This window comes from Sprattus sprattus (assembly GCF_963457725.1).
Source record: "Sprattus sprattus genome assembly, chromosome: 8".
NCBI lineage: Eukaryota > Metazoa > Chordata > Actinopteri > Clupeiformes > Clupeidae > Sprattus > Sprattus sprattus.
Window position 1 is genome coordinate 25876861 of NC_137927.1, and position 24004 is coordinate 25900864.

The following is a 24004-nucleotide window of genomic DNA, read 5'->3' on the forward strand; positions in this document are numbered from 1 at the left end:
TGATGCGCGTGCCGGCCTATTGGACTTTTTTTGGTTGTTTATCGTGTGGGCTACAGGTTGGCTCGTTTGCTCAGGAAACCGTTGTATCCTCAGTGCTCAGTATAGAAGTTAAGTAAAGGTGGCCAAACTCAATGGGTCTTCGTCTGAATCTTTGGGTGTCTTTGTCTGCAAGAGAGAACATTTGATTAATGTCTGCAAATGATATAAGGTGAACTCTTAATAGCTTCTGGAAAGAGAAGAAAGAAGGATAAGAGGTTATTTAGACTTACCTAGTATTTATCAAAACCAAGTTGTGAAATCGAGCAACTCCTGTTCCTCGGAACTAAGATGGTCATTGCTCCCGTCATCGGATGAATATGTTGAATGAGGCGACTCCGGATCCGCTGAGTATGCATTGGACAAGGGAGGCGACTGCAACCCACACTGAAAGGCTGCAGAAACGGCATCGTTCTCATCCAAAAGATGCTGAAGGGCTCGGATGTATTCCACTGCTGACCGCAAGGTTTCAACTTTGCTCATCTTCTTGTTTGCGGCTCCGTTGGGGACATGCTGCCGTAAAGTCTGGAAGCCCATGTTGACTTGCTTCACCCGGTTTCTTTCACGCTCGTTTCGTCTGGATACAGCAACTGGCGGTTGCTGTGGAATGGTGTAACCGAACCCGTTAAAAGTGAGTCTTCGCTTGCACCTCAAGAGTTCAGGGCTGCTTGAGCGCTGTCTTTTCAGCACTATGGACTTGCACTCTTTTGCTTCATGGACAGTTGCACAAAAGTCTTTCGCAGTATTTGACAACGGAGCGAACGTGCGATTTTCCGACAGAGCAAATCGGTAGGTAGTTGTTTGCTTGGTGGTGGTGATGATGGTACTCTCCATGGCAGGTAAGAACATTAAAGCGCAAGGATGATAAAGAAGAGAAGAGAGTTGGTTCCCAGTCCAAGTCAGATGAATGGTAGGCGTATGGCAATAGAGAGCGCTCGTGTCTTTCGCGTGTCTGCGGGAATTTGTTTTCTGGACTGGCAAGTACCTGATCCACGTCAAATTTTAAACGGGATGTCGTGCGCAGTCCCTTTTTTCTACACGCGCCTGACACCCCACCCCTTTTGGTGTTGCACGCTCCCCAAGGGGGGAGATCCCGCCCCGCTGTGTGATTCAACTGCACACTAGCCTCGCGAGCCAGGCGCGTGGCTCTGGGATCTCAATAAACAATTCGGCTCTTTCACCCACAGCGGGCACGAGCTGTGCTAATTTACATTCTGAGGTTCCCATTTCCAAAACCATTGACCGCTTCAAATACTGCGCTGAACACAATGACACACTGGACACAGAATTACACAGGCTAGACGTGCAGTTGATATATTCTTCGAAATAGAGGACCAAACTTTTCCTCTGTAAAATATCTGTTTAATTGTTTTGCATGACGCAACATAGGCATGACTTTCTCAGTAATGTACGTTCAGGGGTGCGTTAAGAGTAAAACGCATTCATGTACAGACACCCTTAAAGTTGTTTAATGACATTTCAGTCGTCGGAAATATCAGGTGACATCAGACAGTCAGACTAGAATCTTGTAGCAAGAGAGCGAAGTAAATTGTTATAGTACGTATTGTCACAAACCATACACTCATTTAATAAACCACCATAAAAAAATAAAGTAAAACTGAATTTGGAAGTTATTTGTCTGGTTTAAGATTACTCAGTAGCCGCCTACTGGTTTTAAGTTGGAAGGCCACCAGCAGTTATGTGGCACAGTCGTGCCTGAGCTAGTTTTTGATAAAACATTTGTCCAAATGAGATTCCTGCAAGATGAACACAGAATACCAAAACACCATTTAACAGCAAGGTGTTAATACTGAAAGTCCAGAATTGACACTTCCTTAACGTACGTTCTTTATAAGGTAATAGATACACTTGAGTGCTTTTACGTTAACAGTTGAATTTCCAAATTCTCTTCCTCCATCCAAGACGATTTTATGTGTATAAAGACAAGAGTCTATAGCACACCCCAGTGGTAACAAAAAACTACACAATGTAGCCATAGATTCACACCCAACCTACATAATTTTCCTTTATGTAAACGACATTTAATAACAATAATGTTGCCTTCTATACTTTCTGTTATTTTCAGTGGTATATTATACAAAGAGTACATTACAGGGTCACATTACATTATACACATTACAGGCACATCATACACATTTGAGACAGAATGTGTGATTGGCTTTTCATTTACTGTAGTATTCAGTGTTCAGATTTCTGAATATACCTAAGATCACCCCAGATCATGCAGATGCTCAAGCAGCCTGGTTTTCCATCATGTAGAGTCAGAGTTGAAGAGTCCTACAAATATACACATGAATAACATTAAATAGTCGTCAACAGTCTTACTGAATGCCACCATTGATCAAAGTAACCTACAGTACTGTACCTCTTGGATATATCAGCTCAGTCCGCCGTGTATGTCCATTTCTACATGTCATTTTTTCCTCTTGTGTGCTGACAAAAGGCACAGATAATGACATTGCAATTATATTAACACTGTTGTTTTGTTCTGTAACCAAATAAATACATGTGGAGGCAAGTGATCTTTGAGCTGTTTCCTCTCTACGTGTCACCTTCCTACAGGAAACACTGTTCATTACTACTTCACTTGTTATATGTTCTTTATTAACATTGGGAAAAATAATGATGTAATGAAATAATGTAATGGTGAGAATCAACAGTCCTTCCAACTATGACCAAAACTGTCCTTTTTGGCATGCCATGAAATCTTATCCTAGCGCAATACAAAACGTATTGCCTGGGCTGAAGTCCAATTCAATTTAGTAATTTCCAGTGGCGTTGTAAACTGGCGTTCATATGAGTGGATAGGTTTATATAGATATAATTTGTGGCCTAAAGTTCATAAAACAATGCTAGTAAAAAGCCAAGCATGTCAGTCCTGAAAGTTGAATTGCTGAACAAAACAAGAGAAGGCATAGATAAAGATGAAATGTTAAATATATTTTAAATGTATTCCATCTAATATATATACACTTGTGATAAGAAGAATTTAAACTGAACTATCATTAAGTAACCTGTTACTCTGCAACGTTTTATCAATGTTATGGGTCTCAATACCTGCCACTGTTGCTAGATCCAGAGGACTTCCGATCCTTCATCCAATCTTTCCAATCTCTCCACTTAAAGAATGCAGCACATCCACGCTCTTTACAGGGACTGTGGACAAGCTGGCATAGACCAGGCCATTCCTGGGCCAACTGATCAATCTTAAACATGATCTCCCGGATCATCTGCCATGACTTCTTTATTTCTGCAAGGTACATTTGTAATTCAATTTAACTTACATTAATAACAAAAATGTAATAAATACATACATACAGTATGTGGAAAGTCAACTAGCCAAAGTAAGCAAAGTGAGTTTGCTAAAAAAAAATTGCATGCATTTCTACATATATCATCTGCCATAGGCAATGATGAATGAAGAAACATATTCTACCAATATCATTGTCTTCTCTGCAGCGGATCTCAATGTATTGGTCCTCATTCACAGTTTTGGCTTTGATTAGGGTCAGATTATTGCCAGATCTGAAACAACAGTGGTCTTTCCCCGGCCAGTGACTGGGATAACGTGGACCGGTCTTGATGATGAGCCTGCAAATACAGGACAAGGTTGAATCACACTTAAACGCAGCATACTGCATAATCATAGCTGCTGTCATAAAACATGAAGGATATTTGGCACTCCTTTGGGCCTCCTCACCTGTGGAAAAATCCATAGGGAATCTCTGAGGTGAAGTATATGTGTACATTGAGGTCACTTAGCTTGTCCTCCCCCCACATTTTCAGAACTATATCGTTGTTCTTTAAGTAGCTTGGGAACATACAGGCGGTGTCGGGGTCGTACACATAGGGTTTAGAAGCGACCCATGTTTTGCTGGGGTGAAACTCTGGAGCTTCCGGATTGAGGGGGCTTGTTATTTTAGACGGTAGACACACTTCAAAGTGCTGAAGGAGGCTGAGGAGAATCCCTGGCCTTTTCCCATCGCCTACAACAGAGTCTACATCATCAATCTCCAACTTTTCCAGCTCTTTCCGCACAAGGATTGATATGGCCACGTTGTGGAGGGTGGCCTTCTCCTCATAGTCACTCACCCAGGTCTCCCTGTCCTTGTTCAGAATCTTGTTGCGACGCAGCTGATGGATTGGGATCTCTCTAATTTGCTTTACCAAGTCATGCCTTATGATAGCCTGTGATCAAGTAAAATGTATTTGTTATAAAAGCCAATATAAAGATGTTTCCAAGGGTTACGACTAGATAAGCAAATGGGTGCTAATGCTAAATGTTTTTTTTTTTTGTACATATTAAAATGATCAGGACACTTTGGTATACATGTTAAGGATATTATACAAAAAAACTGTTGGTTTTTTAAATTGTAGTGATGAATATCTTTGAAAATGTCTGTACTGACCTTGAACAGTGTAATAAGGACAGATGGCTTCACAAACACATCTTCCTTTAGAGGCTTGATCTCCTCATACCAAACAATCACCCCAATCTGGTGGAGGTACCGAAGAATGCATTTGAAGTTTTGTGGATCCAGATCCTTTTGACTGCTAAATATCTCTAGCAGGTCAGACAAATTCACTCTTCCTGCAGACAAATGTTAACAAGGTCTACATTTTCAAAAATCCATTTCAGTTGATCAGAGAAAAGACATTAATAAGCCATCATCTTTGTCATTTGTATCATCTTGACAAACAAACAAAAATAAACAAACCATGCTGAGGTATGTCCTCTTTTCTGAGGAGATCTTGCATCTGTTCCTCTACTTCTTGGTAGATCCCTGGAAGTATCCTCTCAATGCTTGGAAAGTTTTCCTTGTCTGTGACTTGCGTCAGAGTGTGATCTTGAAACATCTGAATATGTTCAGGCTTGGTGCAGTCAACAAGTAGAAGGCCAAGTACCTACACAGCAATACAATTGAACATACAATAATGTGAAATATGCATACAAAATGATAAAGCATCTCAAGAATAAACCTTATTTTTACCTTCAGGTTGTAGTCTGTGAGTCTACTAAGGTCATCCATCTGGTCTGAGAAAAGTGAGGGGTCGTCTGAATCCTGGAGTTCCTCTTTACGAAGCTCTAAAGCTTTTATCCTTTCAGATAACATGCTCTGCAGCTTGCTATCAATATCCCTTTTCTTACGATCAATATCCATTTGATCTGGACACTGGTCAATGTGAGTTCCCACAGGCAAAACCACAGAATCAGGGACTCTCAGCTGTATATTGCTGATCCAGAAGCTCACATGGTCCTTGAAAGACTGGGGATCTGTGGAGTCATAGCTGAAATATCAAAGCTTATGTTAAATTATGTTAACTGTTAAACAAAAATAAGACCAAACTTTAGCTTTTATGGTTTATGAAAATTCAGAACAAAAGCCAGATGTTACAAATACCTGGATAAATCAATTGCAAGGATGACGAATGCCTGTGGAGTGATGAACACATGGTGTGTAATGTAGTACTCCTCTTGTCCAGCGAAATCCCAGAAAAGGAAACGGACACCTCCTCTCTCTACTTCTGTGATCTCAATGCCCACTGTCCTGTCAGCTTCGTCTACTTCAACAGGACGGGATTCATGGAAACTACGACAGAGCGTGGACTTTCCTGCCATCGATGATCCAAGGAACATTGTCTTGATGGTCTTGACAGTGGAAGAGCTGTCCCTCAACATTGTGAAATATGAGCGAATGTCCTTCAAGCCGCCGACACACACTTCCCCAGGGGGCTTCCTCAGTGGATTGCCAGTGGCTTTGAACATGGTCAGATTCACAAACAGCTCCTCAGGAAGATCTGTCAGTTTGTTCTTTTCCACATACAAATCCTGAAGGTTTGGAAGACCCACCAGAGCTTGCAGATCCTTCAAGTAGTTGTTGGACACATTCAGGTAAGAGAGGCTTAGACACTGGTTGATGTCGGATGGAAGCTCCGTTAAGCGGTTGGTACTCAACTTGAGAAACTGAAGTTGTTGAAGACTGGGGAAAACATTGTCAGGGATGCACTTGATGTTGTTTTGATTGATGTACAATTTCTTTAAGTGGTGGAGTTGTCGGATCTCCTCAGGAAAATCCAATATTTCATTTCTCGACAGATTCAGGTCTGTAAGGTTAACCAGCTGAGCTATCCCACTGACCTGTTTCAGCCTGTTTCGCTGTAGGTCGACCTTTGAGATGTTGTTTGGATTGTTATCCAAAATTGATTTGGGAAGTGTTTTCAGTTTCCTCCCAGCAAAGTCTCTAGTGGTCTGTTGGTTAGGACCTGCGTAATAGGTTTAACAATGAATGCTCTAAACAGTGTACAATAACATTCATCAAGGTAAACTTTGAAAATCGCACTGACAACAAATAAGTTAAACATTACATGCCCTTAAACCAATGCACTTACGGAGAGTGGTCTTGTATGAATGGAGCTTTCTGTTTGACCATATTGTGAATAACCCAATAAAAAAGAGAAAGACTGAGCGAGGTACTCTCAGTGTGCTAACGAATCATCCACTGATACAGCTCTTTAGAACAACTTGCTTTATAGTCACAGCTGAGATGTCAAATTGTGTTAATCTACAGTTAACATGTAACAAAAAGCTTGTACATATACAAGAAAAGCACTTACCATTTGAGAATGACATCTTGACAAACTTGAATACCGGTATCAGTTACTTCCTGTATCAGATGTATTGAACTCTTTTAGTTTCAGTTCTTCCTGCTTAGCTCAAGGGGTGTGGCTTTGTGGAGTGGAATGGAATTGTAACCCTTTCCATGACACTGTCCTGTGAATCATCACACTTGTACACGTCAAACTCTTCAAATGGGTTTTTGTGAGGGGGAGGTGTGTTATATATTGTGCTCATTTCACTGAATTCTGCCAGAATTTAATTTCCAAACAAATTGAATTTATTGACAAATTAAGACATGATTTGTTTTAATTTTCGCTTCATTTACTCATACCACACCTTGCATTTGCTGTTCTTTTAATGAGATAAAATTAGATGTTAGACATTAAAGCATTCATAGAAAGCAATGTACCTAAAACCAACCTACAAAATGAATGATGAAAGTTAGCTTATACAGTCCTTTATTGCCAATATTTTTGCCAGTGTCAGTGAGACTTGTCTTTCATTTGGGCCGTGTGTTCTGTCCAGGACTACAGAACTACATAGAGCATAACCCGGACTGCTAGTGGAAGTGACATGAGTGTATATCTAGGTATGACCATATACCATCAAAATTAATTTGAAGATCATATAAAAAGTAGTTGCTTATAAAAACATACCTCAAAAAATGTCAAATTGTTATACAGTAATGCTACAGTACCACTGTACCTTTAACACCATATACTCTCAAACCACAATGCCACAAGTGCAACCAATCATTTGTGTAACTCTGCTGTATTATATCAAATGTAGAAAAGAAGGAAAGCATTCACTTTCATTTCCTTGGCAGTAAGTGTCCTTGTTTCATTTTACATCATGTGATTTCCGAGGTGATCCTTCTTTTTGGTTTAGGCATTCAGCACTTGTGTTTGCTGCCTCCTGCTGTCCATCAGCTACAACAACAGTCTGCACCACTTCATTAACCAAAACATGACAAAAAATAATATTCAGATAACCATCCTTTCAAAAAAAAAAAACAAATGCCACCATATTTAACATCTTGTAAATAATCAAACATAAGAAGCAATAAGGCCCATGGTATAAAATGCAACTTTCTTGAGCGAAGTGGATATTTAAAATATATTATTTAAATAAATCATAATAAACAAACGCCTAAATGTTGTGTATTTAACAGTCCACTTTCTCATTTGTTGTGTTTATTTGCAAGATGAGTCTGCTAAAAATACACAATTTGCATACGCAATATAGCCTACACGGTACTTATCTAGTAAGCTGCTCAACTGGAAAATGTCGTGCAAAACGTTGAAAAATCTACCAAACCAAATTTAAACCTTGAAATTTACTTTTATTTTTTACGTTTTTAGCCGCTCCATGGAACTAGAACACTTTTTTTCTCTACCGCTCTGCACTGCCTATCGACTTGGATTGTGGAGAAGTATAGACAGACATCGAAGTAGTCTACTGAAAAAAAGCCGTATTTCTCTGCTCCAATCCAACATTCACGATGATAAAAGACTGCAGAGAGTTTTCTTCATCATCACTGTATGTACATTTGCCTTTTTGTAACAAATTTTAACCTGAAATATCATATGATTTAAAATGCTGCAACATGTGCAATGTAGGCTGGAATGAGTCTAGCATAAGTTCTCGTGTTTTAATTATCTATTTAACAATACAAATAGCGTTATCTTGTTTATGTGGGGTTTTTTTTTGTTTGTGTTAGACTTTTTTGATCTACCCTCACATTGTGGGTCCACCATTATTACATTGTAAGCTTACATTAGTCAACACCAGACAAACAAGATAGACTTACTGGTGTAGCGGCGTACCTAGGCTAGCTCTAGGCGTTTGCTCTCCTAGTATGGTTTTGAAGATCAAAGCCTCTCCCTAGTTCAGGTACATGAGCCCATGCTGGTAAGCATAAATTGCCTTTTGGTACTCAAATCAATAAAGAAATTAAATTCTGCCACTGCCACATTACTCTGTGGTCATGTTTTACAAAATCACAAACAGTTTACAAATGTTGGCTACCAGTCCTATCCTGATTTTGAGCCTATATTGTCTCGTCCAGTTTTCACAAAAGGCCTCATTATATCCTAAGACTGAAAGTAGGAAGCAAATGAGAGGTTTATATTTTTTTCCACCTCATGTCTTCTTCTGCGTTAACCAATATTAGGCTACATTCCAAGCCTTTAGTAGTTACCATACCAAGAAAGCCCCTGTCTATAAACCTTACTTGTTTGACCTCTAGAATATTGTCGTTTAAGATTCTCCTGAAATACGGGTGCAGCATTTTCTCTCCATGAACTGTTGTTAGGAGAAACGGCTGCCATGTCAGTGTCAGTAGTGTTGTTTTTGTTTATCATTGATGAGATGAAGGACTAAAATACTATATTACTTTCAGAGTGAAGTCACACACAACATTGTTTGTTTTGAGTTGCAATATGTTTATTGATAAAGAAAAGGCAAAAGCCAAAAGAAAAAAGACTTTATATAGAAACATCAAGATGCTTCAGGGGCTAAACATACACATTTATACTACCATGTAATAATGATTTAAAAAACATTCCCCCTGAAAACCGACAGAACATTACATAGTTATCATTTATCTTCTCCTTCTACGCTGTTTTAGAGAGGAAGTGGAGCCTGCATCACAGTCTGTGACATGGCACTCGCACGTCTGAATGTAGATGTATGAGTGTGTGACCTGTTTGCCATCAGGACAGGTCAGCAACACCTTCCTCTCTTGAGTAGCTTTCTCCTGACAACATGAGCAGGAATGCTTCAAGGTGTTGGACTCTGCCGAGTATCTGTGGAGACAAACGCACCATAAAGGGGCACATGATTTAGAAATGTTACACTGACTTACTGTCATACAATACATTCAACGTTTGCACTCTGGACAAAAACAGCCTTAACGAGGCTGATGCCTCAGCACGATATATGACAAAAGTACGGTTTCTGTCCTTTAAATACTTTGAAGGGATTCTGGAACCTTCTGACTTGTTCTGATACTTACATGGATGATGTTCCACAGGAGCCGGCACAGGAGGAGATCTCTACGTTCTCTGAGCTGGTACATCCAAGGTAGGTCAGTTTGGTGCTGTTCTTCTGCACCTCACAGCTGCTGCGCTGCGTGCCTGTGGACATTTAAAAGGTAATCAGGATGGTCCTCCTAGCACATAGAAAACTGTTATCCCATCTTGGTAGTTACATTTGATAATACAATCCGATAATACAGTCTCCTGTACCTATCAATGTGTTTTTTTTTAACACTTCCCTGTTAAGTTAGTAGATAGATAAGTTAATGAGTGATGAGTAAAAAATATGAAGATGTCTGCACTTACAGGTCTTGCAGCAGCCATCTGCATCCGTGGTCTCTGTTCCCTGTAGGCAAAACACAATGTTTATTTTATGCCTTTAATGATAAACACATGTTTATAGCTGTCCTAAAGGAAAAACACAATGTTTATTTCATGTCCTAAAAATGATAAAAACAATGTTTATTTCATGTCTTAAATTAAAACATGTAGTGTTTTTTTTTTTTTTTTTTACATTTTCCCACCTGGACCACAAAACTGCATAGTGCATAGCCTTGCCGGCTAGTTGGAACAGCAGTTGTGTTTTACCTTTCCTTCACATGACATTATGCCATGGAAATATTTTTTTTTAGATAACAACAGTAGTAGTTATAGCCTATAAAAACATGCTTCAAAAAGTAGCACATTGTTGAATACTGTTTCTTAAACTGTAGATGCGGTCTGTATCTGCCTGGTTCTTGAAATTACAATACCATCATTAGTCACTGGATGGCACCATGGGGAGATACTTACTGGGACGCAGTTGTCCGGGTTGAAGGCAGGGCACACCTTTTTGGAGGTCACAGCCTCAAGTGATCCATCATGACTTTCACATGTGTATGTGACACATTTGTCATCAGCAGGCGACCATGTTGTATTAACCTGTCATAAGGGACAGAATGTGTTTAGACTTCTGAAGAGAATTTAGTCCAGCCATTTTCATTGTGATGTGCCAAAGGGCAAGGCTTGTACCGGAATGCTTTGTGTAGTGTTGCCTGGTAGTAAAACCACGCAGCTTGTCTGTACGCATTTTCCACAACACTGTCCAGGAATTGGCTGGTACTCATGGTTCTGAAAAATGGAAGTGATATTCACCCAGAATACAGAGCTGATCCATAGTCAACACGCATCAGATGCCACTGGGTTATGAGTGTGCTTTTATCAAGGCAGTGTTTAAGGATAATGACAACCCCAAAAGGGGCATTCTAGATAAGAGCTGAAAGTGAAGTGAGATATAACTTAAAGTAATTTAATGTTTTAGGAGTGTAATCATTTGTATTTACGGTGGAAGTCTCTCCTTATAAAGGAACAATAACTCAGTCATCTTAACTGATAATCTTAGTAGTATTAATCATGAAATGTTTAAATATCTATTTGTTTTACAAACCTCTGGACAGGATATCGCGCAAAGAATGGCGAAACATTCAATGGCATGCAGCTGGGTGTTGGGGTCCACGGCTGATCCACAGACACATGTCTCACAGAGGTCTTTTGAGGGAACAGCGGAACCAGGCTAAAAGGTGAGTGGGCAGAAGAGGACAATTCAAGCCACATGTTACCGGATTTCACACACATCATTGTTTTTATGATGGAGCTGTACAGACAACTACTTAATTCTTACCTGGTACTCTTTGTTATCGTAGACACAGACAGCTTTGGGCTCTGCACGTGGAAACAAATCCAACACACTGCTTTAAGAACTATTCATTATCAGTCACTAGCTTAGAGCTGTTGTGTTTTCTTTGTTTCAAATTTTGTGTTTTCTCAGGCAGCCAATACATTTGTATCTGACACCATAGTCTTAAACATGTAAGCGTCTGGTATGCACTCACCACACTTCTGGCTATTACAGCAGCCGTCACTCTTATTGACAAGCTCATATCCAGGCTTGTCACAAGTGACAAGGCTTGGCGGAGGACATGTGATTGGCTCACACTGGACACTCAATGTGTCTCCTTCACATGTACATTGCTCGCATTTAGACTGCCAAGTCTCGTTCACCTACAAGCACATTAAGACCACATTAAGACCACATTAAGACCATTAAGGCTCACTTATGGTGGCTCTTCAATTTCAAGTTTTCTTCACAGTTACTCTGCAGGTTTTTTTAGAGTTCTGATTCAAACAACTCAAACAACTCATCGTACCATTTTCGGGTTGCCGTCTGGGCCAGTACAGTCTAAAGGAAGAACACACCAATTAGTCAGAGTTACCCGTGTTTGCATTCCAAGTTCATTGCAAATATTCATAATTTTCAGGCAAATTCCCTATATTATATGCTGCATATATTTGCATGTAAGACGTACCACAAGAGGTGACACAGACATCAGAGTAGGTGCTGAATAGCGTTGACCCTTCCGGACAGAAGCATCCCTCCTTCATAGCAGTTGTGCTGTTGCTTAGGTCCATGTACTTTATGTTGTAGCTGAGGGATACAATAACAGAAATCATTCACATTCACTGCACTTCTGAAGGAAGTCAATATGGATCAGGCTGTGGGTGTAAAACTGGAAACACATTTAATGGTGCAAAATGGCTAGAAATGGTTTCTTTACTTGGAGTTGCAGGTTGGAGCCACTGATGGACCGCAAGGCTTGTAAACCTTTGTTGCTGGGCATTCATACGCTGCAACAAAGTACACACGACATTACAATTTGTTTCATTTCAGACCACATCTAACCTCTCGTTAAATATTGTCCATATCTACTTGATGAAATATTATTTATTGCTCACAAGTCTTCATGACAGCTGGTCTATTTGTGAACCTACTATGAGTAGGCGATTAAGTAAGCAGTGTGGAATAAGCATGTTTATATGGTTGTGTAAAAGAAACTTGTGGGACTTTACCACACTCTCCATTGGTAGCGGACCTCCAGTCCACACAAATCCCCTCTTTGGCACAGGCAGAGGCGAAAGCCTGGAGACTGGAACAGCCAGATGTTGCTGAGTTGCATACGTCCCATGCACAGCCTTTCACATAAGCGTCAAGAGGTACCACTTTCCGGCACTCCTCAAACACTCTGATGCGACAAAGAGATTGTGTGTGAATGGAGATGGTAGGATATAAACCTAGTGAACTAATACCATATTGTATCAGCTGCAAATACACCGTGGAAATGACACACCATTGGAATAATATCTCTGTGCACAGGGAAATAGTGATGGACACACACAAATACATTCAACAGGGTTATGGTTAATGTAACTGAATTCAGTTTAATCAGATACATAGCTACAGGAATGGTGTTATAATGGTTCCCTCAGGTTAAACTGCTTTTTGATTCAACAGTGTTACTCACTTGCTGTTTAGGAGATCACAAATAATAGGATTGCAAACAGCTTTAGTAGTGGTTTTAGGTGGTGCTGTGGTGGTTGTAGGTGTCGGTGGGGGTGTTTTACAGTCCTCATCGGGGACGAGCCATGTATGTGCTGTCACGGAGCAATCCCTGACTTGGCCAGTAGGTGAACGGCAGTCATTTTCTTTTGAGTTATCACACGTCCCTAGAAAGCAATATGGATAGTAACAAACATGTAAGCATGACCAATACATCGTGTGCATAAAACCACAGGTGTTGGTTTCTTCAGTAGATGCCTTAAATGTACATTGTATTCCAGTTCAACCAAGATAATGATTAACTAAATACTCACCACACTGTCCTTCTGTGTTGTTTTTGAAAAGAGAGTAGGCTAGGTCTATGCCAAAGGAAGATCCTGTGTAGGTCACTTGAGCCTGAATCAGAGGGATTTCCACTGCCATCTCCAAGCCGGTGCTTGTGATGATGAAATCCGCATTTTTGAAAGCAGGGTAGACACGCTTTTGGTCAAGAATTACCTGTACATCATTTAAAAAAAAAAAAAATAATAATAAATTCAACAGAAGTATTCAATTGCTGGTTAGTGTAATGACCTTAACTACATTTTCAAAGATATCCATTTTATGACTTTCAGTCAAGCTATTCCTTTTAATTACTGGAAGTATATTCTAAAACACCAAATGTCTGTAATGGATTGAATAAACATGGGGAAATTAATAAATCAGTGTAAAGAAATTACCGCATTGACAATTCCATTTGCTGTTGACTTCTGTGTAATAACAACCTCATAAGATTTGTAATATATTGTCAGGGTTTGTGGACAAAATGACGCATCACTGCCACAGTCATGGTAATCTATGACGACCTTGAAGTTGTTGTTTTTAGGCGTGATTTCTTGGACCAAAATATAAGAGCAATTTTCCTGAATGTTGTAATCTTGCCCATCAAATGTCATATAGTGAGATCCTCCCCATCCATTACAAGAGCCTGTGTTAAATAAAAGGAATGTAAATCGTGGAAATGTTTCATTCAGTTATTTATACGTCTACTGCTGTGTAAATGATTGAAAACTTACATTCGCACACATATGTGAAGCAGCATCCATTTGCATCAAAAACCTTCCTAGGAGTTCTGCCATTCGCACAGTTTGGTTTTTCAACTTCTTTGCACTGAACTGATTTCTGCACGACCTTGCCATTGTCACATGTTGCATTTGTGCAACTATTCACCACCCAGGATTCACCATTCTGTTATTGCATTTCAGGGGGAAATATTATTTATTTGCAGATGTATTTAAAAGGATTTTAGGTTAAGGTAAACAATTGAAATATCCACATATAACATACTGATCAGGTTTTGTCTATAATTTGAACTGAAATCATATAGCTGTCTAACCCATTCAGCATGCCTATGTCTTACCTTTCTTGGTGGCACAAGTGTGGTGCAATCTGGCTCAAATGTGGTGGTTACAGGAGCGGTTGATGTAGACGTTGTGGTGGACCATGTTGTGTAAATAGTTGTTGTTGGGCTTGTTGTGGTCCTTACAACAGTAGTGGATGAAGCTGTGGTTGGTGATGGAGTGGAGCCACAGGATTTGGACTCCTTTACCACATCACACGTTCCATTGCAGTAGGCTGTATAGCACCATCCAGATCCATCCGTCACATTGTAAATGTTGGACCCTTTTTAGAGGAAAAAAAGAAACTGTTACACCTAAACAGTTTCCCCATAAAACGATTGCAAAATTGATAATTTTGGAATATTGTTTGCAATTACCTGGAGGATAACTTGTCCCATTGACTATGCAGGAACAAGGACCCGATGTGGTGGATGCAGTTGTGAATGATGGTAATGTTCCAGTGATATCAGGCAGTGTTTGAGTCATTGGAGCAATGGAAGTCTCCAAAGTTGTTGAGATTGTTGTTGTCCCGAGAGTTGTCTCAATTTTTGGTGGCTTAGTAGATGTAAGTCCTTCTGTTGTAGTCTCAAATATGGTAGTTGTGGGTTTTATGGTTGTAGTTGTTACAGTTGTGGGTTTTGTTGATGGTTCCAGGGTTGTGGTTGTCTCTTTAATTGGCACTGTCACTGGTGGTGTTGTGCCAGTAATGTTTGCAAGAGTCTGTGTAATAGGACCAATTGATGTTGTCAGTGCTGTAGTGAAAACCTCTGTAGATGCACTTGTTATCTCTGCTGTGGTCAGTGTAATCACAGGTAAAGTAGCTGTGACTGGTTCAAGAGATGTTTTAACTGTTGTCAGTTCTGTTGAAGTTGATGGTTGCCCTGTTGTAGTTGTGTCTACTGCAATTCTGGCTGTGGTGGTTTTAACTGTTGTGAATTCTGTTGTCAAAACACCTTGAGACTCAGAGGAGGGTTTTGTGGACGATGTACCTGTGACTACATGGAAAGATGTTGTCACCGTTGGTACTTGTGTTGTGGTGAAAGTAGTTGGCTTAGATGTTATCATTATTGGTTTGGTTGTTGTAGCTGGTTTCTCTGTTGTTGTAGTCTCTACTGCAACTGTAGTTGTGGATGCAGTTGTTGGCCCAGTGGTTTCAACCCTTGGTGGTTTAGTAGATGTTGTGGCAAGTTCCTCTGTTGTAGTTTCAACTTCAGCTGTGGTGGTGGGTGCTTTTGTTGTGGTTGTGGCAGTAGTCGGCCTAGATGTAATCACAACTTCAGGTGTGGTTTCTGTGCCTGGGGCAGGTGTTTCAGTTGTAGTTGATGGTTTACCGGTTGTAGTCGTGTCTACTGCAATTTGTGTTGTTGAGGAAGTGGTTGGCAGTGTGGTCGAACCAATTGTAGTCTCAACCCTTGGTGGCTTAGTTGACGTAATACCTTCTGTTGTGGTCTCAAATACAGCTGTTGTGGTGGGCTTGCCTGTTGTTGTGGTAACAGTTGTGGGTATTGATGTCACTACAACAGGAATTGAAGTTTCTGTGCCTGGCTCAGCAGTTGAGCTTGATGTTGATGGTTTCTCTGTTGTGGTTGTCTCTACTGCAACTGTAGTTGTGGATGCAGTCGTTGGCCCAGTAGTTTCAACCCTTGGTGGTTTAGTAGATGTTGTGGCAAGTTCCTCTGTTGTAGTTTCAACTTCAGCTGTGGTGGTGGGTGCTTTTGTTGTGGTTGTGGCAGTAGTCGGCCTAGATGTAATCACAACTTCAGGTGTGGTTTCTGTGCCTGGGGCAGGTGTTTCAGTTGTAGTTGATGGTTTGCCGGTTGTAGTTGTGTCTACTGCAATTTGTGTTGTTGAGGAAGTGGTTGGCAGTGTGGTCGAACCAATTGTAGTCTCAACCCTTGGTGGCTTAGTTGACGTAATACCTTCTGTTGTGGTCTCAAATACAGCGGTTGTGGTGGGCTTGCCTGTTGTTGTGGTAACAGTTGTGGGTATTGATGTCACTACAACAGGACTTGAAGTTTCTGTGCTTGGCTCAGCAGTTGAGCTTGATGTTGATGGTTTCTCTGTTGTGGTTGTCTCTACTGCAACTGTAGTTGTGGATGCAGTCGTTGGCCCAGTGGTTTCAACCCTTGGTGGTTTAGTAGATGTTGTGGCAAGTTCCTCTGTTGTAGTTTCAACTTCAGCTGTGGTGGTGGGTGCTTTTGTTGTGGTTGTGGCAGTAGTCGGCCTAGATGTAATCACAACTTCAGGTGTGGTTTCTGTGCCTGGGGCAGGTGTTTCAGTTGTAGTTGATGGTTTGCCGGTTGTAGTTGTGTCTACTGCAATTTGTGTTGTTGAGGAAGTGGTTGGCAGTGTGGTCGAACCAATTGTAGTCTCAACCCTTGGTGGCTTAGTTGACGTAATACCTTCTGTTGTGGTCTCAAATACAGCGGTTGTGGTGGGCTTGCCTGTTGTTGTGGTAACAGTTGTGGGTATCGATGTCACTACAACAGGACTTGAAGTTTCTGTGCTTGGCTCAGCAGTTGAGCTTGATGTTGATGGTTTCTCTGTTGTGGTTGTCTCTACTGCAACTGTAGTTGTTGATGCAGTTGTTGGCCCAGTAGTTTCAACCCTTGGTGGTTTAGTAGATGTTGTGGCAAGTTCCTCTGTTGTAGTTTCAACTTCAGCTGTGGTGGTGGGTGCTTTGGTTGTGGTTGTGGCAGTAGTCGGCCTAGATGTAATCACAACTTCAGGTGTAGTTTCTGTGCCCGGGGCAGGTGTTTCAGTTGTAGTTGATGGTTTACCGGTTGTAGTTGTGTCTACTGCAATTTGTGTTGTTGAGGAAGTGGTTGGCAGAGTGGTTGAACCAATTGTAGTCTCAACCCTTGGTGGCTTAGTTGACGTAATACCTTCTGTTGTGGTCTCAAATACAGCGGTTGTGGTGGGCTTGCCTGTTGTTGTGGTAACAGTTGTGGGTATTGATGTCACTACAACAGGAATTGAAGTTTCTGTGCCTGGCTCAGCAGTTGAGCTTGATGTTGATGGTTTCTCTGTTGTGGTTGTCTCTACTGCAACTGTAGTTGTGGATGCAGTCGTTGGCCCAGTAGTTTCAACCCTTGGTGGTTTAGTAGATGTTGTGGCAAGTTCCTCTGTTGTAGTTTCAACTTCAGCTGTGGTGGTGGGTGCTTTTGTTGTGGTTGTGGCAGTAGTCGGCCTAGATGTAATCACAACTTCAGGTGTGGTTTCTGTGCCTGGGGCAGGTGTTTCAGTTGTAGTTGATGGTTTGCCGGTTGTAGTTGTGTCTACTGCAATTTGTGTTGTTGAGGAAGTGGTTGGCAGTGTGGTCGAACCAATTGTAGTCTCAACCCTTGGTGGCTTAGTTGACGTAATACCTTCTGTTGTGGTCTCAAATACAGCGGTTGTGGTGGGCTTGCCTGTTGTTGTGGTAACAGTTGTGGGTATTGATGTCACTACAACAGGACTTGAAGTTTCTGTGCTTGGCTCAGCAGTTGAGCTTGATGTTGATGGTTTCTCTGTTGTGGTTGTCTCTACTGCAACTGTAGTTGTGGATGCAGTCGTTGGCCCAGTGGTTTCAACCCTTGGTGGTTTAGTAGATGTTGTGGCAAGTTCCTCTGTTGTAGTTTCAACTTCAGCTGTGGTGGTGGGTGCTTTTGTTGTGGTTGTGGCAGTAGTCGGCCTAGATGTAATCACAACTTCAGGTGTGGTTTCTGTGCCTGGGGCAGGTGTTTCAGTTGTAGTTGATGGTTTGCCGGTTGTAGTTGTGTCTACTGCAATTTGTGTTGTTGAGGAAGTGGTTGGCAGTGTGGTCGAACCAATTGTAGTCTCAACCCTTGGTGGCTTAGTTGACGTAATACCTTCTGATGTGGTCTCAAATACAGCGGTTGTGGTGGGCTTGCCTGTTGTTGTGGTAACAGTTGTGGGTATCGATGTCACTACAACAGGACTTGAAGTTTCTGTGCTTGGCTCAGCAGTTGAGCTTGATGTTGATGGTTTCTCTGTTGTGGTTGTCTCTACTGCAACTGTAGTTGTTGATGCAGTTGTTGGCCCAGTAGTTTCAACCCTTGGTGGTTTAGTAGATGTTGTGGCAAGTTCCTCTGTTGTAGTTTCAACTTCAGCTGTGGTGGTGGGTGCTTTGGTTGTGGTTGTGGCAGTAGTCGGCCTAGATGTAATCACAACTTCAGGTGTAGTTTCTGTGCCCGGGGCAGGTGTTTCAGTTGTAGTTGATGGTTTACCGGTTGTAGTTGTGTCTACTGCAATTTGTGTTGTTGAGGAAGTGGTTGGCAGAGTGGTTGAACCAATTGTAGTCTCAACCCTTGGTGGCTTAGTTGACGTAATACCTTCTGTTGTGGTCTCAAATACAGCGGTTGTGGTGGGCTTGCCTGTTGTTGTGGTAACAGTTGTGGGTATTGATGTCACTACAACAGGACTTGAAGTTTCTCTGCTTGGCTCAGCAGTTGAGCTTGATGTTGAGGGTTTCTCTGTTGTGGTTGTCTCTACTGCAACTGTAGTTGTGGATGCAGTTGTTGGCCCAGTGGTTTCAACCCTTGGTGGTTTAGTAGATGTTGTGGCAAGTTCCTCTGTTGTAGTTTCAACTTCAGCTGTGGTGGTGGGTGCTTTGGTTGTGGTTGTGGCAGTAGTCGGCCTAGATGTAATCACAACTTCAGGTGTAGTTTCTGTGCCTGGGGCAGGTGTTTCAGTTGTAGTTGATGGTTTACCGGTTGTAGTCGTGTCTACTGCAATTTGTGTTGTTGAGGAAGTGGTTGGCAGAGTGGTTGAACCAATTGTAGTCTCAACCCTTGGTGGCTTAGTTGATGTAATACCTTCTGTTGTGGTCTCAAATACAGTGGTTGTGGTGGGCTTGCCTGTTGTTGTGGTAACAGTTGTGGGTATTGATGTCACTACAACAGGACTTGAAGTTTCTGTGCTTGGCTCAGCAGTTGAGCTTGATGTTGATGGTTTCTCTGTTGTGGTTGTCTCTACTGCCACTGTAGTTGTGGATGCAGTTGTTGGCCCAGTAGTTTCAACCCTTGGTGGTTTAGTAGATGTTGTGGCAAGTTCCTCTGTTGTAGTTTCAACTTCAGCTGTGGTGGTGGGTGCTTTGGTTGTGGTTGTGGCAGTAGTCGGCCTAGATGTAATCACAACTTCAGGGGTGGTTTCTGTGCCTGGGGCAGGTGTTGTAGTTGATGGTTTACCGGTTGTAGTCGTGTCTACTGCAATTTGTGTTGTTGAGGAAGTGGTTGGCAGTGTGGTCGAACCAATTGTAGTCTCAACCCTTGGTGGCTTAGTTGACGTAATACCTTCTGTTGTGGTCTCAAATACAGCGGTTGTGGTGGGCTTGCCTGTTGTTGTGGTAACAGTTGTGGGTATTGATGTCACTACAACAGGACTTGAAGTTTCTGTGCTTGGCTCAGCAGTTGAGCTTGATGTTGATGGTTTCTCTGTTGTGGTTGTCTCTACTGCAACTGTTGTTGTGGATGCAGTAGTTGGCCCAGTGGTTTCAACCCTTGGTGGTTTAGTAGATGTTGTGGCAAGTTCCTCTGTTGTAGTTTCAACTTCAGCTGTGGTGGTGGGTGCTTTTGTTGTGGTTGTGGCAGTAGTCGGCCTAGATGTAATCACAACTTCAGGTGTGGTTTCTGTGCCTGGGGCAGGTGTTTCAGTTGTAGTTGATGGTTTACCGGTTGTAGTCGTGTCTACTGCAATTTTTGTTGTTGAGGAAGTGGTTGGCAGTGTGGTCGACCCAATTGTAGTCTCAACCCTTGGTGGCTTAGTTGACGTAATACCTTCTGTTGTGGTCTCAAATACAGCGGTTGTGGTGGGCTTGCCTGTTGTTGTGGTAACAGTTGTGGGTATTGATGTCACTACAACAGGAATTGAAGTTTTTGTGCTTGGCTCAGCAGTTGAGCTTGATGTTGATGGTTTCTCTGTTGTGGTTGTCTCTACTGCAACTGTTGTTGTGGATGCAGTAGATGGCCCAGTGGTTTCAACCCTTGGTGGTTTAGTAGATGTTGTGGCAAGTTCCTCTGTTGTAGTTTCAACTTCAGCTGTGGTGGTGGGTGCTTTTGTTGTGGTTGTGGCAGTAGACGGCCTAGATGTCAGTGTTATCACAGGCAAAGTAGCTGTCACTGGTTCAAGAGACGTTTTTACTGTGGTAAGTTCTGTTGTAGTTGATGGTTGCACTGTTGTAGTCGTGTCTACTGCAATTTGTGTTGTTGAGGAAGTGGTTGGCAGAGTGGTCGAACCAATTGTAGTCTCAACCCTTGGTGGCTTAGTTGACGTAATACCTTCTGTTGTGGTCTCAAATACAGCGGTTGTGGTGGGCTTGCCTGTTGTTGTGGTAACAGTTGTGGGTATTGATGTCACTACAACAGGACTTGAAGTTTCTGTGCTTGGCTCAGCAGTTGAGCTTGATGTTGAGGGTTTCTCTGTTGTGGTTGTCTCTACTGCAACTGTAGTTGTGGATGAGGTCGTTGGCCCAGTGGTTTCAACCCTTGGTGGTTTAGTAGATGTTGTGGCAAGTTCCTCTGTTGTAGTTTCAACTTCAGCTGTGGTGGTGGGTGCTTTTGTTGTAGTTGTGGCAGTAGTCGGCCTAGATGTAATCACAACTTCAGCTGTGGTTTCTGTGCCTGGGGCAGGTGTTTCAGTTGTAGTTGATGGTTTACCAGTTGTAGTCGTGTCTACTGCAATTTGTGTTGTTGAGGAAGTGGTTGGCAGTGTGGTCGAACCAATTGTAGTCTCAACCCTTGGTGGCTTAGTTGACGTAATACCTTCTGTTGTGGTCTCAAATACAGCGGTTGTGGTGGGCTTGCCTGTTGTTGTGGTAACAGTTGTGGGAATTGATGTTACTACAACAGGAATTGAAGTTTCTGTGCTTGGCTCAGCAGTTGAGCTTGATGTTGATGGTTTCTCTGTTGTGGTTGTCTCTACTGCAACTGTAGTTGTTGATGCAGTTGTTGGCCCAGTGGTTTCAACCCTTGGTGGTTTAGTAGATGTTGTGGCAAGTTCCTCTGTTGTAGTTTCAACTTCAGCTGTGGTGGTGGGTGCTTTTGTTGTGGTTGTGGCAGTAGTCGGCCTAGATGTAATCACAACTTCAGGCGTGGTTTCTGTAACTGGGATAGGTGTTTCAGTTGTAGTTGATGGTTTACCGGTTGTAGTCGTGTCTACTGCAATTTTTGTTGTTGAGGAAGTGGTTGGCAGTGTGGTCGAACCAATTGTAGTCTCAACCCTTGGTGGCTTAGTTGACGTAATACCTTCTGTTGTGGTCTCAAATACAGCTGTTGTGGTGGGCTTGCCTGTTGTTGTGGTAACAGTTGTGGGAATTGATGTTACTACAACAGGAATTGAAGTTTCTGTGCTTGGCTCAGCAGTTGAGCTTGATGTTGATGGTTTCTCTGTTGTGGTTGTCTCTACTGCAACTGTAGTTGTGGATGAGGTCGTTGGCCCAGTGGTTTCAACCCTTGGTGGTTTAGTAGATGTTGTGGCAAGTTCCTCTGTTGTAGTTTCAACTTCAGCTGTGGTGGTGGGTGCTTTTGTTGTTGTTGTGGCAGTAGTCGGCCTAGATGTAATCACATCTTCAGCTGTGGTTTCTGTGCCTGGAGCAGGTGTTTCAGTTGTAGTTGATGGTTTACCAGTTGTAGTCGTGTCTACTGCAATTTGTGTTGTTGAGGAAGTGGTTGGCAGTGTGGTCGAACCAATTGTAGTCTCAACCCTTGGTGGCTTAGTTGATGTAATACCTTCTGTTGTGGTCTCAAATACAGCGGTTGTGGTGGGCTTGCCTGTTGTTGTGGTAACAGTTGTGGGTATTGATGTTACTACAACAGGAATTGAAGTTTCTGTGCTTGGCTCAGCAGTTGAGCCTGATGTTGATGGTTTCTCTGTTGTGGTTGTCTCTACTTTAACTGTAGTTGTGGATGCAGTTGTTGGCCCAGTGGTTTCAACCCTTGGTGGTTTAGTAGATGTTGTTGCAAGTTCCTCTGTTGTAGTTTCAACTTCAGCTGTGGTGGTGGGTGCTTTTGTTGTTGTTGTGGCAGTAGTCGGCCTAGATGTAATCACAACTTCAGGTGTGGTTTCTGTGCCTGGGGCAGGTGTTTCAGTTGTAGTTGATGGTTTACCGGTTGTAGTCGTGTCTACTGCAATTTTTGTTGTTGAGGAAGTGGTTGGCAGTGTGGTCGACCCAATTGTAGTCTCAACCCTTGGTGGCTTAGTTGACGTAATACCTTCTGTTGTGGTCTCAAATACAGCGGTTGTGGTGGGCTTGCCTGTTGTTTTGGTAACAGTTGTGGGTATTGATGTCACTACAACAGGAATTGAAGTTTTTGTGCTTGGCTCAGCAGTTGAGCTTGATGTTGATGGTTTCTCTGTTGTGGTTGTCTCTACTGCAACTGTTGTTGTGGATGCAGTAGATGGCCCAGTGGTTTCAACCCTTGGTGGTTTAGTAGATGTTGTGGCAAGTTCCTCTGTTGTAGTTTCAACTTCAGCTGTGGTGGTGGGTGCTTTTGTTGTGGTTGTGGCAGTAGACGGCCTAGATGTCAGTGTTATCACAGGCAAAGTAGCTGTCACTGGTTCAAGAGACGTTTTTACTGTGGTAAGTTCTGTTGAAGTTGATGGTTGCACTGTTGTAGTCGTGTCTACTGCAATTTGTGTTGTTGAGGAAGTGGTTGGCAGAGTGGTCGAACCAATTGTAGTCTCAACCCTTGGTGGCTTAGTTGACGTAATACCTTCTGTTGTGGTCTCAAATACAGCGGTTGTGGTGGGCTTGCCTGTTGTTGTGGTAACAGTTGTGGGTATTGATGTTACTACAACAGGACTTGAAGTTTCTGTGCTTGGCTCAGCAGTTGAGCTTGATGTTGATGGTTTCTCTGTTGTGGTTGTCTCTACTGCAACTGTAGTTGTGGATGAGGTCGTTGGCCCAGTGGTTTCAACCCTTGGTGGTTTAGTAGATGTTGTGGCAAGTTCCTCTGTTGTAGTTTCAACTTCAGCTGTGGTGGTGGGTGCTTTTGTTGTAGTTGTGGCAGTAGTCGGCCTAGATGTAATCACAACTTCAGCTGTGGTTTCTGTGCCTGGGGCAGGTGTTTCAGTTGTAGTTGATGGTTTACCAGTTGTAGTCGTGTCTACTGCAATTTGTGTTGTTGAGGAAGTGGTTGGCAGTGTGGTCGAACCAATTGTAGTCTCAACCCTTGGTGGCTTAGTTGACGTAATACCTTCTGTTGTGGTCTCAAATACAGCGGTTGTGGTGGGCTTGCCTGTTGTTGTGGTAACAGTTGTGGGAATTGATGTTACTACAACAGGAATTGAAGTTTCTGTGCTTGGCTCAGCAGTTGAGCTTGATGTTGATGGTTTCTCTGTTGTGGTTGTCTCTACTGCAACTGTAGTTGTGGATGCAGTTGTTGGCCCAGTGGTTTCAACCCTTGGTGGTTTAGTAGATGTTGTGGCAAGTTCCTCTGTTGTAGTTTCAACTTCAGCTGTGGTGGTGGGTGCTTTTGTTGTGGTTGTGGCAGTAGTCGGCCTAGATGTAATCACAACTTCAGGCGTGGTTTCTGTAACT

The 24004-nt window shown here is 42.3% G+C and overlaps 2 protein-coding genes across 2 annotated transcripts; both read right to left on the bottom strand.

The window, feature by feature from the left end:
* Positions 1 to 279: 279 nt before the first annotated feature.
* ascl1b (achaete-scute family bHLH transcription factor 1b) lies at positions 280 to 885 on the bottom strand (the record flags this gene model as incomplete). Its single annotated transcript, XM_080843750.1, has 1 exon — positions 280 to 885. The coding sequence occupies one exon, from the start codon at positions 883 to 885 to the stop codon at positions 280 to 282; it is 606 nt and encodes a 201-aa protein (XP_080699876.1).
* A 1385-nt stretch (positions 886 to 2270) lies between these two features.
* LOC308369209 (malignant fibrous histiocytoma-amplified sequence 1) lies at positions 2271 to 6688 on the bottom strand (the record flags this gene model as incomplete). The annotated part of the gene is made up of 10 exons (XM_080843551.1): positions 2271 to 2334; positions 2423 to 2490; positions 3115 to 3307; positions 3494 to 3648; positions 3758 to 4245; positions 4467 to 4648; positions 4776 to 4962; positions 5049 to 5346; positions 5460 to 6321; positions 6673 to 6688. The coding sequence occupies 10 exons, from the start codon at positions 6686 to 6688 to the stop codon at positions 2309 to 2311; spliced, it is 2475 nt and encodes an 824-aa protein (XP_080699677.1). The 3' UTR covers positions 2271 to 2308.
* Positions 6689 to 24004: the final 17316 nt, after the last annotated feature.